This window comes from Scyliorhinus canicula, chromosome 14 (assembly GCF_902713615.1).
Source record: "Scyliorhinus canicula chromosome 14, sScyCan1.1, whole genome shotgun sequence".
Lineage (NCBI taxonomy): Eukaryota > Metazoa > Chordata > Chondrichthyes > Carcharhiniformes > Scyliorhinidae > Scyliorhinus > Scyliorhinus canicula.
Genome location: NC_052159.1, coordinates 91,616,583 through 91,633,199, shown reverse-complemented (window position 1 = coordinate 91,633,199; position 16,617 = coordinate 91,616,583). Strand labels below are relative to the sequence as shown.

General features: G+C 42.2%; 1 protein-coding gene across 3 annotated transcripts in view; it reads left to right on the top strand.

Moving 5' to 3' along the window:
• LOC119977591 (proton-coupled amino acid transporter 4-like) overlaps positions 1–16,617 on the top strand; it is a 551,265-nt gene that overhangs the window by 371,558 nt on the left and 163,090 nt on the right. For 2 of the 3 annotated variants that reach the window (XM_038818705.1, XM_038818706.1), the window contains one exon: positions 639–3,584. The exons of the other annotated variant lie outside the window; for it this stretch is intronic. In XM_038818705.1, coding sequence (XP_038674633.1) covers positions 639–958 — 320 coding nt within the window. In that variant the 3' untranslated portion in view covers positions 959–3,584. Of the gene's footprint in view, positions 1–638; positions 3,585–16,617 lie in introns of those variants that run through there. 3 annotated transcript variants of the gene reach the window in all.

Below are 16,617 nucleotides of genomic sequence, written 5' to 3'. Positions count from 1 at the left end.
AAGAGCTATCGTTTCGAGTCCAGATGACCCTCTGCCCAAACTAAAAGACGTAGAATGTCCCCACTTTTTATGCCTTTTAGCTTTGACAAAAATTAGCTCTTTTCTCTCCTTACAGATGCTGCCAGATCTGAGATTTTCCAGCATTTTCTCTATTGGTTTTAGGCATCCAGGAACTGTTACAGAAACAGACATTATGTGAAATAATAATAATAATCTTTTATTGTCACAAGTATGAAGTTACAGTGAAAAGCCCCTAGTCGCCACATTCCTCGGAGTCTAATGCCTGTAATTGGACCCCGTCCTGAAATTGGATTGTCATAACCACAGGCATTATCCCCTACTCATCATCTCTGAGCCAATTTTACTCTCATATTCCTCTGATTCAGAAGTAAGAGTGCTACTTGAGTCGAGCTTTCACCTGGTAACAATAAACTGCATTCTAAGTTTTTTACGCAGTCAGATATATTGTTTGAAGAGTTGTAAATACAGGTTTCTTAGTTCTACTACATGCTTTACATGTGTTCCTCTTTACATCTGATAAATTGTAAAGTATTTTGCACAATTAATGAACAAAATTGAGTTGATATATTTAATATATTTTAATTAACGTCTGTTTATCTTTTCTGTTTTTCATCCAGGTGCCACTGCAATCTTAATTCCACGTCTTGATTTAGTGATTTCATTTGTTGGAGCAGTCAGCAGTAGTGCTTTGGCCCTCATCTTCCCGCCCTTACTGGAGATCATCACTTTTTCTGGAGAAGGAATTTCTCTTTGGTTGCTGCTGAAGGACATCTTTATAGCACTGATAGGAATCATTGGCTTTTTGACTGGATCATATGTAACTATTGTGGAGATCATCTACCCAGAGACAACATCAATAATTAAACCGACCTATGGTCCTTCCCTCAACTTCAGCTCCACTGTACTGAATTCCTGGGCCAATAGTTCAAGCTCATGAGCAAAAGGTACTTTAGAGCTGCTACATCTAGAGAAATTCTGGAAATGATCGACAACTATGTCTTTTACATAGCCATGGAGTGAAAATGGAAATACTACACTGAGTATTAAGCACTTCACTGCAATTCCAAAGCTCTTACAAACTAACATGCAAGACACATGAGAATCTGGTTTCAGCTGCTTTGGAAATTCTTTGTTTTGATTTGAAAATGTTCATACAATGGGCTCTCTTTCTTAACATACAACATTTGCCTCCTCTCCTCTCTCGGGCATTGCTGTTCTATAGATGGGTCACATGGGTTGATTTTCAGTCCAGTCTTCCTCTCTCCTTGTGAGGAAATGTCTTCCTTCTGCTTAACACCTCTCTTAGGCTATGCTGAGATTAGAAACCGAAGAGTGACAGAGTTGTAAACATGAATCAATGTAGTAACATTCCTTGGCGCGGTGCATGATAGACTTCATCCCTGTGCTTGTCTCATTATTTTATTCATAATGATTTAATTCATGTATAATGCTAAAACACATAGAAATGGGATGTAGTGGCTTGGCAGCATTCTCACAAGGCCATTACAGTCCTCCCCTCTGCTTCTGTAATCCTGTGAACTAATCTCTATAATGCCAGTCCCTTCAGAGCATTAGCACAACAGCAGAACAGTCAATCCAGTATTAAACAACTGGGGAACTGAAAAGGATTAGTATGATTAAGATATTGTATCACTTTAAATGTGCTCTGCTGAACTCCTCTACTGCCTAACCTCTCCAAAATACAATGTTCTCAATGAAATTTGGCAACAGATGAGCTCTGATTCTATTCAGCAGCCTATTCATGTGACTTTCATGAACTCAAAGCTGACATGCTGTCAGCCCAGCAGTTCCAGCTGAAACTTGCTGCACTCCAGTTCTTTAGCCTGTAGTTTCAACTCAAGCTTCGGATTTGAATATGCCCAATTGGAAAGTTTTCAGGTTGTCACTAAGTGGCTGTGTGTGGGGAGGATCATCAAGGAATTATGTTCTATCTTATATTGCTATCATTGATGACACTCCATCTAAAGTCCTCAGCTTCACATATTCCACCTTGAAACCTGAAGGAGGCTTGAAGGCAGCAAAAACCGGGATATTGAAAGGGAGGTATTAAAGCAAGCACAAAACCTTTTGAGCTGTAATCTTCTGATATGAAACATTAAATCATGGCTTCAATAATTTGTAATCCGTATAAAATCCTCTTTGTAACGAGCTGTTTCTCATTGTTCCTAAAACAATTTAATGAGTGGGTGGGGGTGTACTATGCAAAAGGAGCAAGCAAAATGTAGACTTCGGAATACAATTCTATAATTTTTAACTGTACAAAAGTAACACTCTGTAATCTAATTGTATAGAAGTTGAGACTCAGACACCTAGAGAACCTGGGGATGTATAATGGGTTTAAATATTTATTTCCTAAATTAGCAAGATAGTCTTGCCTCTAATAAGTCAAAAACATGTTTGAGTGTGTGGAAATTTTTCATATCATAAATAATGTGTCAAATTTAGATAGTTTGGAAATAAGATAATGTGGAGACATCCACCTGCTAAAGGATTCAATCTATGTCTTATTTTTACAAATAAGATTCATTAGTGATTGTCACTCGTTCACCCATTTTGAACTAAAGCATTGTATTTGTTCATTACCAAACCATTCACAGCAATCAGGAAGAAGGCTGCACCAGAGATACTTAAATAGTATCTGTTTCATTCAGGTAAGTCTTTGGTTAGTGATTTTAGACATCCTGAGGACTTGTGGGCCTATTTCTGCCTGTATTGACTATTCAAATAGTGTTTGCAAATAGTGGAGTGTTAATTCTGGAGCTATGGAACAATCTCTGTCCAGGGGCTGGTGAGGGAAGGTGTCCTTCCAACAGGAGTATGTGGCTCAGTCTGCCATTGGGCTGTGGGAGGAGGAAGGGCAATAAGCCAATGTGCTGAAACTAACAGCAGCTGGGGAAGAGGGTATATATAGGAGGGGCGGACACAAGAGGCCTCACACCATGTTCAGTCTACAGGAGCAGAGCGTCTTACCTCTGATGAACAAAGGGACAGGGTGTCACGTGGCTTTACTTCACCATGTCACCATCACCAAACACAGCACGCAACAGGTCATTTCCTCACTGACTGTGGCTTCAAACATCTATGCTCAGGATCATTGCAGCCTGTGACAGATGCCATTAATAGCATTAGCCCATTTGCAGTGCATTGCAGCATCAAGCAGATGACTAATGCGCTCTATACTAAACTCTCCTCAGTGAAGGGGCTCTGGAATGAACCAAGATACAGGATTTCTCCAGGTGCAGGGCAGAATTACCTAAACCTTAAAGCCATGTATGCTCCGAATAAAGAAACTGGAATGTACATGAACAGGAAGGACCTCCACTGACTCAACAACTGGAACTCTAGTGGAGATATCCACCTGCTAAAGGATTCAATCTATGTCATATTTTTATTTTAGTGCTACTGTCATAGTCGTTCCTACATGGAACACCAATTGAGCAAAGGTTCCACTATCTGGATAGATCTGGAGGTGTTCTGCGATATAGCCTTGACAGAGAAAGTCTCCAGAATTATTGTCATTGACTGCATGCTTCATAAATATGTCCCTGCAAAGGAAACAATTCTTCGATCCACCTGGGGACCTGTAGAGGGGTGTTGGGGTGGTTTAAAGTAGTGGTGCAGGAGCAAGAAAAGCAGTAGAAAATCAAGATTTTCAGTGAAGGTAAGCATCACCAGTCTTGTCAGCAGCCAGAGAGTTATAGTGAATGCTTTGTTTTGAATCATTGCCATCCTCCGTCACCAACAGTCTCTCCTAATCAGATCCAGTCATTGCATGCACCAGATGAATGTCCTCCACTTGAACACCAAGGATATTGTTATCCTTTCATGGCCAAACATCCACCCGTCCAAAGAGACAGTGAACAGGAAGAAAGTGGTCCAACATGGTTCAGTTTTTTGAACACATATGAGGTGCTTGCTGTGGATGAGAAGGAGGGCAACAAACCCATTATGGCACCATGATGCAGGAAGCCATTCAAATGGGAGAAACAAAAATGAATGTGGTAATGATAAGAGATGATATAGTCAGGGAGATATTCTCTGCAGCCATAACCAGGAACTCCGAAGATTATGTTGCTTGCCAAGTGTTCGGGTTAAGGGCATTGCCTCATGGCTGAGGAAGAACTTGGAGTCAGAGGGGGAGGATCTAGCTGTAGTGACCTAAGAGAGACAAGTGACATAGGTAGAACCAGGAATGATGTTCTGCCAAGAGAGCTTGAAGAGTTAGAGACAAAGTTAAAATGTAGAACTTCAGAGGTAATCATCTCTGGTTTGTTACCTGAGCCACCTGCCAATTGGTTCAAGCAGATTAAATAATTGAATTATGTCAAAGATTGTTGTGGGAAGAAAGGGTTTCAATTCATGGCATCAGTAGTCAGGGAAGAGTGTTGGGATTCTGTTAGGATGAGCTCCACTCAAATTGGACTGAGACTAAAGAGGAAGGTCGAGGCAAAAGAAAAGCATAATGAGGGGAGTAAAGACAAGCAGATTGTAACAGGAAGAGATAGAGAATTTAACATATATCAGTGAATAAAGTAATTGAAGGAAATAATAGTAAAAAACGTGAAATGTAATATTCTTTACCTGAATGCACAAAGCATCTGCAATAAGATAGATAAACTAGTGGCTTAAATAGAGGTAAAATGCTTTAGTTTTAATTGCCATTACAGAGACATGGTTGCAAGGTGTGATTCAGGTTGGAAAAAAAATTCTAACTTACACAGTATTTCGGAAAGACAGAATGGCAAAGAAGGAGGGGTAGACCTGATTGTAAAGGAAGACATAAAGAGTATTAGTGAGAAAGGATCTGGCCTCAGAAGTAGAATCAGTATGGGTAGAAATTAGCCCAAGAGTCAGAAAACACTGAAGGGAGTATTTTATAGGACCCCTAACTAAGTATATCATTAGACAGAGCATTAAAACCATTAGAGCTTTTAACAAAGACACTATATTAATTGTGGTGAACTTGAATCTTCATATAGACGGGACAATCAAATTGGCAAGAGTGATCTAGAAAATTTATTTGCTAAATGTTTTCACGTCAGTTTCTTTGAGCCAAAAATTGTGGAACTGACTGGGGATAAAGCTGCCTTATATCCAGTATTTTGCAATGAAGCTAAGTTAATAAGTAATGTCAGAGTAAAAGTTCCACTGGAAATAATCATCATAATACCCTTGAATTTCATGTTAAGCTTGAAGGTGACCTACTCCAATCACAAACAAGATTCTTAAACGAGAAATCAGTTAAATGGTATGATTAAAATGGTTAATTGGGTAAATAAACTAAAACGCATTGCAGTAAATTATCAGCAGGAAACATTTAAGGAAACAATTCAAAATATTCAAGAAAAATGCATTTCAATTGGAAAACAAAATCCCTGCAAGGAAGATCCATCTGTGGCTCACTGAAAAATTGAGGATAGTTTTAGATTAAAAGAAGTGGCTGAGAATGTTGTAAAAAAAAAACAGTACCAAGTCTGAGGATTGGGTGTGTTTTAGAAACCATCAAAGAGTCACTAAATCATTGACAGAAAGGAAACAGGTAGAATATGAAAGTAAACTGGCCCAAAATATAAAAACAGATTGTAAGAGTTTTTATGAGTATATAAAAAGGAAGAGAATAGCTAAAGGAAATGTTAAAAACGGAGACAGAAAACATTATCATGAGGAGTGAGAAAATGGGGGAAATGTTCAACAAATATTTTGTGCCTGTCTTCACTATAGAAGACACAGGTTGCATACCAGAAACCGACGATAACATAGGGACAAAAATATTCAAGAAATTAAGATAATTAATGTGCAGATAAAAAGTGTTGGAGAATTTGAGGGTCTAAAATCTGACAATTCCCATGTTGTATTGCGAGGTAAGCGGCAAGGCAGTATGAAATCACAACAATGATTTATTTATCTAAGAAGAAGTTTATATATAGAATAGTACAACTACACAGATCTTGTTCCCTTGACTCCCAGGCTAACTCTGGCCAAACCCCAACAGCCAGGACCACGTCCAAACACCGATAGGCTAATGTTCACGCACTCCGTCCCCATAGGGCCTGTCCTGTGGCCCATGAAGATTCGCACCTTAAAAGGGCCATGCTACCACATTCCTGAACCGGTTGAACTACACCTAGGGTTCTAAATGAGATGACAGCAGAGATAGTGGATGTGCTAACTATGGCTGGGACTTTGCGCACCCCTGCAGCTTGTTTTCCGACGGCTCACCGATGCCCTTCAGCAGGATCTTCCGGCAATTTCCATTGCTTGCTGGCTGTGCCTCTGGGGTACCCGCCTCAGGAGGCTGCCTTCGATGGAACCGGAAGATCCATCGGTGGGAATCGCCGGAAAATCCCAGTCAACGATTTACCAAAATTCCTTGGATTTAGGAATTATTCCATCAGGTTGGAAAGTGGCAAATTAAGGATGAGGGAGAGAGAAAGTGAACTACAGGCCAGTTAACCTCCAAATATCAGTCGCAAGGTATCCATTGTTAAGGAATTGTTAACAATGCATTTGGATAAATACAGTATGATTAGAATAATCAACATAATTTTATAAAGAGAAATCCTGTTCGATAAATGTATTGAGTTCTTTAAGGATGTAACCAGTGGAGTAGATAATGGGGAACCATTTATTTAAAGCATAGCTGGATTTCCAAAAGACCTTCAATAAGGTGTGGCACAAAAGGTTGATGGGAAAGATATGAGGCGGAGTGGGCATAAACAGAGCATTTTCAAGTTGGCAGGCTGTGACTAGTGGACTGGTGCAAGGAGGACACAAAGAGGCTACAGCAAGATATAAACAGGGAAAATGAAGTGGCAAATGTAGTATAATGTAGGGAAGTGTGAAGATATTCACTTTGGTCAGAAGAAATGCGGAATATTTTTTGAAAGATGAGGAACTTGTAAATGTTGTTGCTGAAAGAGAATTTGCGCTGCTTGTACGATGAATACAGTTAGCATAAGTGCAGTAAGCAATTAGTAACACAAATGCCAAGTTGACCTTTATTGCAAAGAGATTGGAGTACAAGAATAAAGAGTCTTGCAAAAATTGTACAGGGCTTTAATTGTACAGAGCTTTGGTGAGACCACATCTGTAATACTGGGCTAGATTCTCCGATTCCCCAGCCCTGTGTTTGTCGGCGGTGCGCCGATCGCTAACGGTGAGATTCTGTCCTCCCGCCGCTAGTCAATGGGATTTCCCATTGAAGTCACCCCATGCCACTGAGAACCCCGTGAGCGGGTGGGGGGGAGGGGGGGGGGGGCATTGCCAGCTGGAAAAGTGAATCGCAACGGCCGCAGAATTCCAGCCACTGTGTACTTTTGGTCTCCATATTTAAGGACATATTTGCATTGGCGGGGGTACAGCAAAGGTTCACCGAATTAGTCCCTGGAGTGAGTGGGTTGTCCTATGGTGAGAAGCTGAATAAATTAGGCCTATATTCTCTGGAGTTTAGATGAATGAGAGGTGATCTCATTGAAACATTCAAGATTCTGACGAGGCTAAGAGATTTTTCTCCACTGGTCGGGGAATCTAAATCATGGCAAAGTTTCAGGGATAAAGAGGCTGATCATTTAGGACGGAGATGAGAAATTACTTTGCCCAAAAGTTGTGAATCTTTGGAATTCTCCATCCCAGAAGGTTGTGGATTCTCAGTCATTGAATGCATTTAAGGATGGGATAAATAGATTATTTGTCTCAGGGAATCGAGGGATATTGGATGGGGATGTAGGGAAAGGAGTTGAAGCCCAACATCAGCCATAACCGTACTGAAAGGCAGAACAAATTTGACAGGCCATATGCTCAACTCCTCCTATGTCTTGTATTCTACTGTTACAATTCAGAACAAACTGTAAAGCGAGACAGCACCCTTATGCACATTCTTACTGCCTGCCTTAAATATGCTTTTAACTAACCTGGTTGCCTCAGTGACTATGAAACATCTTGGATCAGGAGGTAGGCTGGAGAATCAGGCATGCTGTCATTCTGAGACAGGACTGTATGTGTTTCATCTATGATGCTCCAGCCATTGACATCGGCGGAACCTCAGCTATATCACTGCCCTGCATGAGGAAATAGTTCAGTGTGATGTGATGTTTTAAAAGCCCCAATCTTCTGTCTTAGACAATACCTCTTGGAATTTATCTGGATCTGTTTTCTGGGTCTTCCACTGCACTACTGTCAGAATTACAGTGGGGGTGTACCAGAGGCAAATCCATTTTTGAAGCAATGCAGTTTTACTGCGAAACATCACTGGAATTGGAGTGTATTGGAGTAGATTTGCTGTGAGAATTTTAGCCTAGCATTGCTAAACCAATATGGCAAGATTACCTATTATTTTCACTGTTACTAAGGCCAATCATGTGAATGAGAAAATAAATCAAACTGAAATTCATTAACATTATGCATTGAATAATACACGTATAAATTGGTTTCAAAATCATTAATTTTCTGGCACTTGATTAGATAAACAGTATGTGGAATGTAGTATAATTTCTGATAGTTGATGCTAAGGATCAAGATTGCTATTACATAAAATTGATTTTTCACAGATGTGAAGATAAAAGTGTTTTGATCTACATATTTGGCTGAATCATAAATAACTCTCATCAATGGTATGCAGTTTACTCGAATGCTTTTAAAATTTAATTTAATAGTTCTGTCAGGACTGCGGTAAGCACAGATTGAATCTTATATCTATCCCAATATATTCAGTTGTTGGCATGTGGAAAAGCAACATAATTCAAAATGTCCTATGAGCCATGAGCACAAGTGATGGTATTAGAGCTGTCAGTGGAAAGTTATCATTTATTGAATTATCATTGTGCTCAACCACAACAATATATATCATTTATATTATTGTTTCAGAGCACAGCAACAGTGACCCATTAGAAAGAAGCTTATCTTTTAATGTATTACAATTTTCAGTCCAAATCTGATTATCAAAATAAATACTGAATGTAACTAGAAATATAAGATATTGCCAGCTTTTGAATCCTCATTAGCTTTCACATTTTTGTATTTTCTTTCTTACAAAGTTCTTCTCGAACAGATATATCTTAATAACTTCATTAGTTGTGTGCCTCTGTGACTTCATGTCATCCTCAGTTGAACAGTCTGGTTTAATATATTGTGCTATTTCATGTCATGCTAAGAAAATACTGGTGTTTAATGTAAAATATGATCAGCTTCTTTTGGTTCATTCCCCTCAACATTATTTTTGCATAAGGACACTGGTAGCTAAAATTGCTCGCCTGTAATGATCTATTAAACATTTACTTTTAACCTGATGAGATATTAGGACTCAACAACAGGCTAGTCTTCACAATCAGGATGTATATTTTCGACCTGCCTAATCAGATTAACTGCTTGTGTTACAGATCTCTGTAATATGATGATGTAGTAAATAGTGCACTGTTGCAGATAAAGTGCACTGTATCTGAAATTTGGTAAACTCTTTTTAAATGATTTAATGTGTTAGAAAACTTTTGTGTAAAATAATTTGGAAAATTTCAAATATATTTGCTTTTGTAAAATTTCATAATTAGAGATGTCTTTTTTTTAAATGTGGCAACAGAATTACAATAAATGTTCATCTACCACAGAATTTGCAAGTGAGGCATAGGTAATCATTTTTGTTAGACCATGGTTAGAGAAGTTTATTTTCTTAACTATTCTAATTATCGAAGAGTGCGAATAGCGAACTAAAACAAAGCAATACAATCCAAACAAGTTAAATAGATAATCAAAGCTAAAACTAAACTTCCTACAAATGTTTTAGCTCCAGATGTTTATATTAATTTTTTTTCAAAGATTTATGAGAGAGCCCATTATGCTTGCAGGCATTGCAAACAATAGTTTGATGGTAGAGGAATGATAAGGTCGGAAATCTATAGGTAGGAGACAGGAGTTTAAATATATATATATTTTTATTGGTTTTTGCATTTGATTGTGACAACATTGCAAAAACCAAAGAATAAAAAATACATACATAAAAATTTAAAAAATGAAAGGGAAAACAGTGTAATCAGTATGAATACACAGGAAACATACATATACAGGTACAGGGCATGTTAACATCGGGCACCTAAAAATTGGTTACCACAACTGCATTATTTGATTGTTTACATTTGGCCCCATAGTATTAAAATATACAAGGGGAGTATCTGCGGCCACCAAGGCGTTACCGCGTTATTATCGTGGCTCTCTTTCTTTCAGCGCTCTTTGGCTCCTCTACCCTGCTTCCCTTTACCCTGGGTAATAGTGTTCCTTCTCCTGTCGCCCCCCCCCCCCCCCCCCCATTTCTTTTCTCCCTTTTTCTGTTTTGGTTCCCCCTCCCTGCTCATCCCCTCTTTCCCCCCCTTATTGGTTGCTGGCCATGAACAGGTCCTTGAACAGGCTAGTAATTTGCATCCATGTACTGCGGAAGCCATCCTCTGATCTTCTGATGGTGAATTTTATCTTTTCCAATTTAAGGAATTCCGCCAAGTCGGACAGCCAGGCTGCGGCCTTGGGTGGAATGGCTGATCTCCAGCCGAGCAGGCGTCTCCAGCGGGTGATCAAGGAAGCAAAGGCGAGGGCACCTACCCCTCTACCTGTAAAGAGTTCTGGCTGTCCCGACACCTCCACCAGTAGACATAGCTTCACTTTCACAACCTTGGCATGGCCTCGTAAAACGCAGTCCAGTACCCGACAAGTCTGGGACAGGACCAGAACATGTGGGTGGCTGGCTGGGCCTTCTTGGCACTGTTCACATTTGTTCTCCACCTCTGGGAAGAACACTCATGCGTGTTCTGGTCAAGTGTGTCCTGTGCACTACCTTTCGCTGCGTTAGCCTCAGTCCTGTGAATGCAGAGGTGGAGTTTGCCCTGTGCAGTGCTTCAATCCAGAGTCTTCCTCCTATCTCCGTGCCTAGCTCTTCCTCCCACTTTCCCATGTCTCATCCAGTGGTGGCCTTACTTCCTCCAGCTGTCGTCCATAAATGTCGGCGCAGTTACCGTCCCCTAGTTTATTCGATGTTAGTCTGTCCAGTAGGATGTGCACTGAAGGAATGTTGCAGTATCCTTGCAGAGGAGGTTCCTTAATTGTATGTACTGGAGCCCCAGCCTCCTTTCGGGAGCCAGAGCTTGTTCGTTAGTTCCCCAAGTGTCACTACTCTGCCGTCTACATATAGGTCCCCTACTGTCAGTATCCCTTCATCTTGATTCTGCCTTTTGAAGGAGGAGTCTATTGTTGCAGAGTGAATTTATGGTTTTTGCAGATGGAACATTGCACCCAGATGGAAATGGTGCCTGAGTTGATTCCATGTCCTCAGAGTGGCCACCACCATCGGGGTCCTTGAGTACTTGGCTAGGGGAAATTGAGTGGGGCTGTGGCCAGTGCTCAGAGTAGCACGCTCTGTCTTCCAGCAGGGGGCAGCAGAGCAGAGCTTCTGATTGGCTGTTCCGGGGAGATTTGCATACGTGCAGTGCGGTCAGCGTAAGTTGAAGGTGCACCTGCATCAGTGACCCAAGGAGTTCGACGGAAGTCAAGCATCCAGCAGGGAGCAGCAGAGCAGAGCTTCTGATTGGCTGTTCCGGGGAGATTTGCATACGTGCAGTGCGGTCAGCGTAAGTTGAAGGTGCACCTGCATCAGTGACCCAAGGAGTTCGACGGAAGTCAAGCACCCGAGACACTACACGTGTAGTGTAGTGTCTCGCCCTCCTCCTCTAACCTAATAATAAGACCCATTGGGGTGAGCAGGTGAGTGCCTTATTACATTATTATTTTTCTTTTTCTTATTTGTTAACCAGAACTAGGTTGAAAAATACTATAGCAGAGGTATCCAAGTTTGTTTTTTTTTAAACTGAAATTTATACAAAGTAATAAATTAATTAACTAATCAGAGATGGCTGGGCAGGTGATGTGCAGTAGCTGTATGATGTGGGAGCTGGCTGTTCCCCTTGTGAATGGCAATGACCACATCTGCAGCAAGTGTTGGTTGCTGGAAGAACTCCGGCTCAGAGTTGATGATCTGGAATCTGAGCTTCAAACACTGCGGCACATCCGGGAGGGGGAGAGTTACCTGGACACTTTGTTTCAGGAGGCAGTCACACCTGGGAGATTAAGTAATTCACATTCAGTAAGTGATCAGGGACTTCAGAGTGTGACTGTTAGTGAGGCAGGCAGGGGGAACCTGAGTGCAGGAGCCTCAGCCCTTGACCTTGTCCAACAGGTATGAGACTCTTGCTCCCTGTATGGATGAGGAAAAGGGCTCTGGACAGGATGAGCCAGCTGACCACGGTACCATGGTGCAGAAGGCCATTCAAGAGGGGGGAGTAAAAAGACAAGTAGTTGTTATAGGGGATTCTATAATTAGGGGGACAGATAGTATCCTATGCAAGCCGGATCGGGAGTCTCGCATGGTGTGTTGCCTGCCCGGTGCCAGGGTGCGGGACATCTTTGACCGGCTTGAAAGGATATTGGAGCGGGAGGGGGAGGACCCAGTTGTTGTGGTCCACATTGGGACTAACAACATAGGTAAAGCTAGGGTGGAGGACCTGTTCGGGGACTAGCAAGCACTAGGAAGAAAATTGAAATACAGGTCCTCAAGGGTCATAATCTCCGGATTACTGCCCGAGCCACGTGCCAATTGGCATAGGGACAAGAAAATTAGGGAAGTAAACACGTGGCTAAGGGATTGGTGTGGGAAAGAGGGATTCCACTTCATGGGACATTGGCATCAGTTTTGGAACCGGGGGGATCTGTACCGTTGGGACGGTCTCCACCTGAACCGATCTGGAACCAGTGTTCTAGCGAAGAGGATAAATAGGGTGGTCAGTAGGACTTTAAACTTCTGAGTTGGGGGGAAGGGAAAGTGAAAGCGACAGGGAGCATGGAGTTAAATGGCAAGATACGCAGGAGGATAACATGTAGGCAGGTGGATTTAAGCTTGAGGCAGACTAGGAATTCAACAAAAAGGAAGGATAACTTTGGACATCTTAGGACTTCCAATATCTGTAATGATAAGAAAGTTAGCATTAAGGCACTTTACCTGAATGCTCGTAGCATTTGTAACAAAGTAGACGAACTAATGGCACAGATCATTGTGAATGATTATGATGTGGTAGGCATCACAGAGACATGGCTGCAGGGGGTTCAGGACTGACAGTTAAACATCCAAGGATATACAACCTATCGAAAAGACAGGGAGGTGGGCCGAGGGGGTGGGGTTGCCTTGTTAGTTAAGAACAAAATTAAATCTATGGCACTAAACGACATAGGGTCGGATGATGTGGAGTCTGTGTGGGTAGAATTGAGGAACCACAAAGGCAAAAAAACCATAATGGGAGTTATGTACAGACCTCCTAACAGTGGTCAGGACCAGGGGCGCAACATGTACCGGGAAATAGAAAAGGCATGTCAGAAAGGCAAGGTCACGGTGATCATGGGGGACTTCAATATGCAGGTGGATTGGGTAAATAACGTAGCCAGTGGATCCAAAGAAAAGGAATTCATGGAATGCTTACAAGATGGCTTTTTGGAACAGCTTGCCATGGAGCCCACAAGGGAGCAGGCTATTCTGGACCTAGTGCTATGTAATGAACCAGACTTTATAAAAGATCTTAAAGTAAGGGAACACTTAGGAAGCAGCGATCATAATATGGTTGAGTTCAGTCTGCAGTTTGAAAGAGAGAAGGCAAAATCGGATGTAATGGTGTTACAGTTAAATAAAGGTAATTACGAGGGCATGAGAGAGGAACTGGCGAAAATCGACTGGAAGCAGACCCTAGTGGGGAAGACAGTAGAGCAAAAATGGCAGGAGTTTGTATGCATAATTGAGGACACTGTACAGAGGTTCATCCCCAAGAAAAGAAAGATTATCCGGGGAGGGATTAGACAGCCAGGGCTGATAAAGGAGGTCAGGAAATGTATCAAAGAAAAAGAGAGATCCTATAAAGTGGCCAAAAGCACTGGGAAATCAGAAGATTGGGAAGGCTACAAAAACAAACAGAGGTTAACAAAGAGACAAATAAGGAAGGAGAGGATCAAATATGAAGGCAGGCTAGCCAGTAATATAAGAAATGATAGTAAAAGTTTCTTTCAATACATAAGAAACAAACGACAGGCCAAAGTAGACATTGGGCCAATTCAAACTGATTCCGGAAGGCTAGTGATGGGAGACGAGGAAATGGCTTGAGAACTTAATAAGTACTTTGCGTCTGTCTTCACAGTGGAAGACATGAGTAATATCCCAAAAATTATAGAGGGTCAGGGGGCTGAGTTGAGTATGGTTGCCATTACAAAAGAGATGGTGCTAAAAAAGCTAAAAGGTCTTAAAATTGACAAATCTCCTGGCCCCGATGGGCTACACCCTAGAGTTCTGAGAGAGGTGGCTGAAGAAATAGCGGAAGCGTTGGTTGAGATCTTTCAAAAATCACTGGAGTCAGGGAAAGTCCCGGACGATTGGAAGATCGCTGTTGTAACCCCCTTGTTCAAGAAAGGATCAAGACAAAAGATGGAAAATTATAGGCCAATTAGCCTAACCTCGGTTGTTGGTAAAATTCTAGAATCGATCGTTAAGGATGAGATTTCTAAATTCTTGGAAGAGCAGGGTCGGATTAGAACAAGTCAACATGGATTTAGTAAGGGGAGGTCGTGCCTGACGAACCTGTTAGAATTCTTTGAGGAGGTGACAAGTAGGTTAGACCAGGGAAACCCAGTGGATGTGGTCTATCTGGATTTCCAAAAGGCCTTTGATAAGGTGCCACACAGGAGGCTGCTGAGTAAGGTGAGGGCCCATGGTGTTCGAGGTGAGCTACTGGCATGGGTTGAGGATTGGCTGTCTGACAGAAGGCAGAGAGTTGGGATAAAAGGTTCTTTTTCGGAATGGCAGCCGGTGACCAGCGGTGTCCCACAGGGTTCAGTGTTGGGGCCGCAGCTGTTCACCATATATATTGATGATCTGGATGAAGGGACTAGGGGCATTCTAGCAAAGTTTGCCGATGATACGAAGTTAGGTGGTCAGGCAGGTAGTGCTGAGGAAGTGGGGAGGCTGCAGAAGGATCTAGACAGTTTGGGAGAGTGGTGCAGGAAATGGCTGATGCAATTCAACGTGAGAAAATGTGAGGTCTTGCACTTTGGAAAAAAGAATCCAAGCATAGACTACTTTCTAAACGGTGAGAAAATTCATAATGCCAAAGTACAAAGGGATCTGGGAGTGCTAGTCGAGGATTCCCTAAAGGTAAACATGCAGGTTGAATCTGTGATTAAGAAAGCGAATGCAATGTTGTCATTTATCTCGAGGGTTGGAATATAAAAGCAGCGATGTGCTACTGAGCCTTTATAAGGCTCTGGTTAGGCCCCATTTGGAGTACTGTGTCCAGTTTTGGGCCCCACATCTCAGGAAGGACATACTGGCACTGGAGCGTGTCCAGCGGAGATTCACACGGATGATCCCTGGAATGGCGGGTCTAACATATGATGAACGGCTGAGGATCCTGGGATTGTATTCATTGGAGTTTAGAAGGTTAAGGGGAGATCTAATAGAAACTTGCAAGATAATACATGGCTTAGAAAGGGTGGACGCAAAGAAACTGTTTCCGTTAGGCGAGGAGACGAGGACCCGTGGGCACGGCCTTAGAATTAGAGGGGGTAAATTCAGAACAGAAATGCGGAGACATTTCTTCAGCCAGAGAGTGGTGGGCCTGTGGAATTCATTGCCGCGGAGTGCAGTGGAGGCCGGGACGCTAAATGGCTTCAAGGCAGAGATAGATAAATTCTTGATGTCGCGAGGAATTAAGGGCTACGGGAAGAATGCTGGTAGGTGGAGTTGAAATGCCCATCAGCCATGATTGAATGGCGGAGTGGACTCGATGGGCCGAATGGCCTTACTTCCACTCCTATGTCTTATGGTCTTATGGTCTTACCCAGCACGTCCTTATCCTCAATCGGGCCTTCTCCCTCAGGTCTGTCTCTTAGAGGAAGACTATGTCGGCCCTCAGCTTTTTAAATGGGCGAAGACTCTGGATATTTTCACTGGACCGATGAGTCCCCTAACATTCCAGGTGACTATTCCAATGGGGGGTTTCTGTCCCCCCCGTCCTGCAGAGTCAGCCATACTTACCACGTGGATGTGCACAGCGGGTTTTCCCTTTGAGGGCCATCCAAGATGGGCACCATTTTCTAGAGAATGGGAATTATGACTCAAAACATTTGTATTATACCCCTGAAACATCCACATTAAAAGCACAAAACGCTTAAGTTACTTTATCTTATCCTGCGACTTACTGTCTTTGATCTTACCCCTGTTCAGGAATTCTCATTCACGCCTGAATTGCCTTCCACATGATGTGAAGAAATATAGGGCACAATTTAATGGTTGCGTTGCGAGAGTGTGACAAAGCCGTAAGATTGCGGGAGAGGCTGATTAGTTTGCAATCTAACCGGCCAGCCCTAGTTGGCGAAATCAGGAACTTGCCATAGGCGAGATCCAATGATCACCACTTAAGGCCAATCGCTATTTAATAAACGACCCCCTATCTAATGGTCTCCCCAGTAAATGGTCACACTGGCACCAATTGATGTGACCATCAATTCACT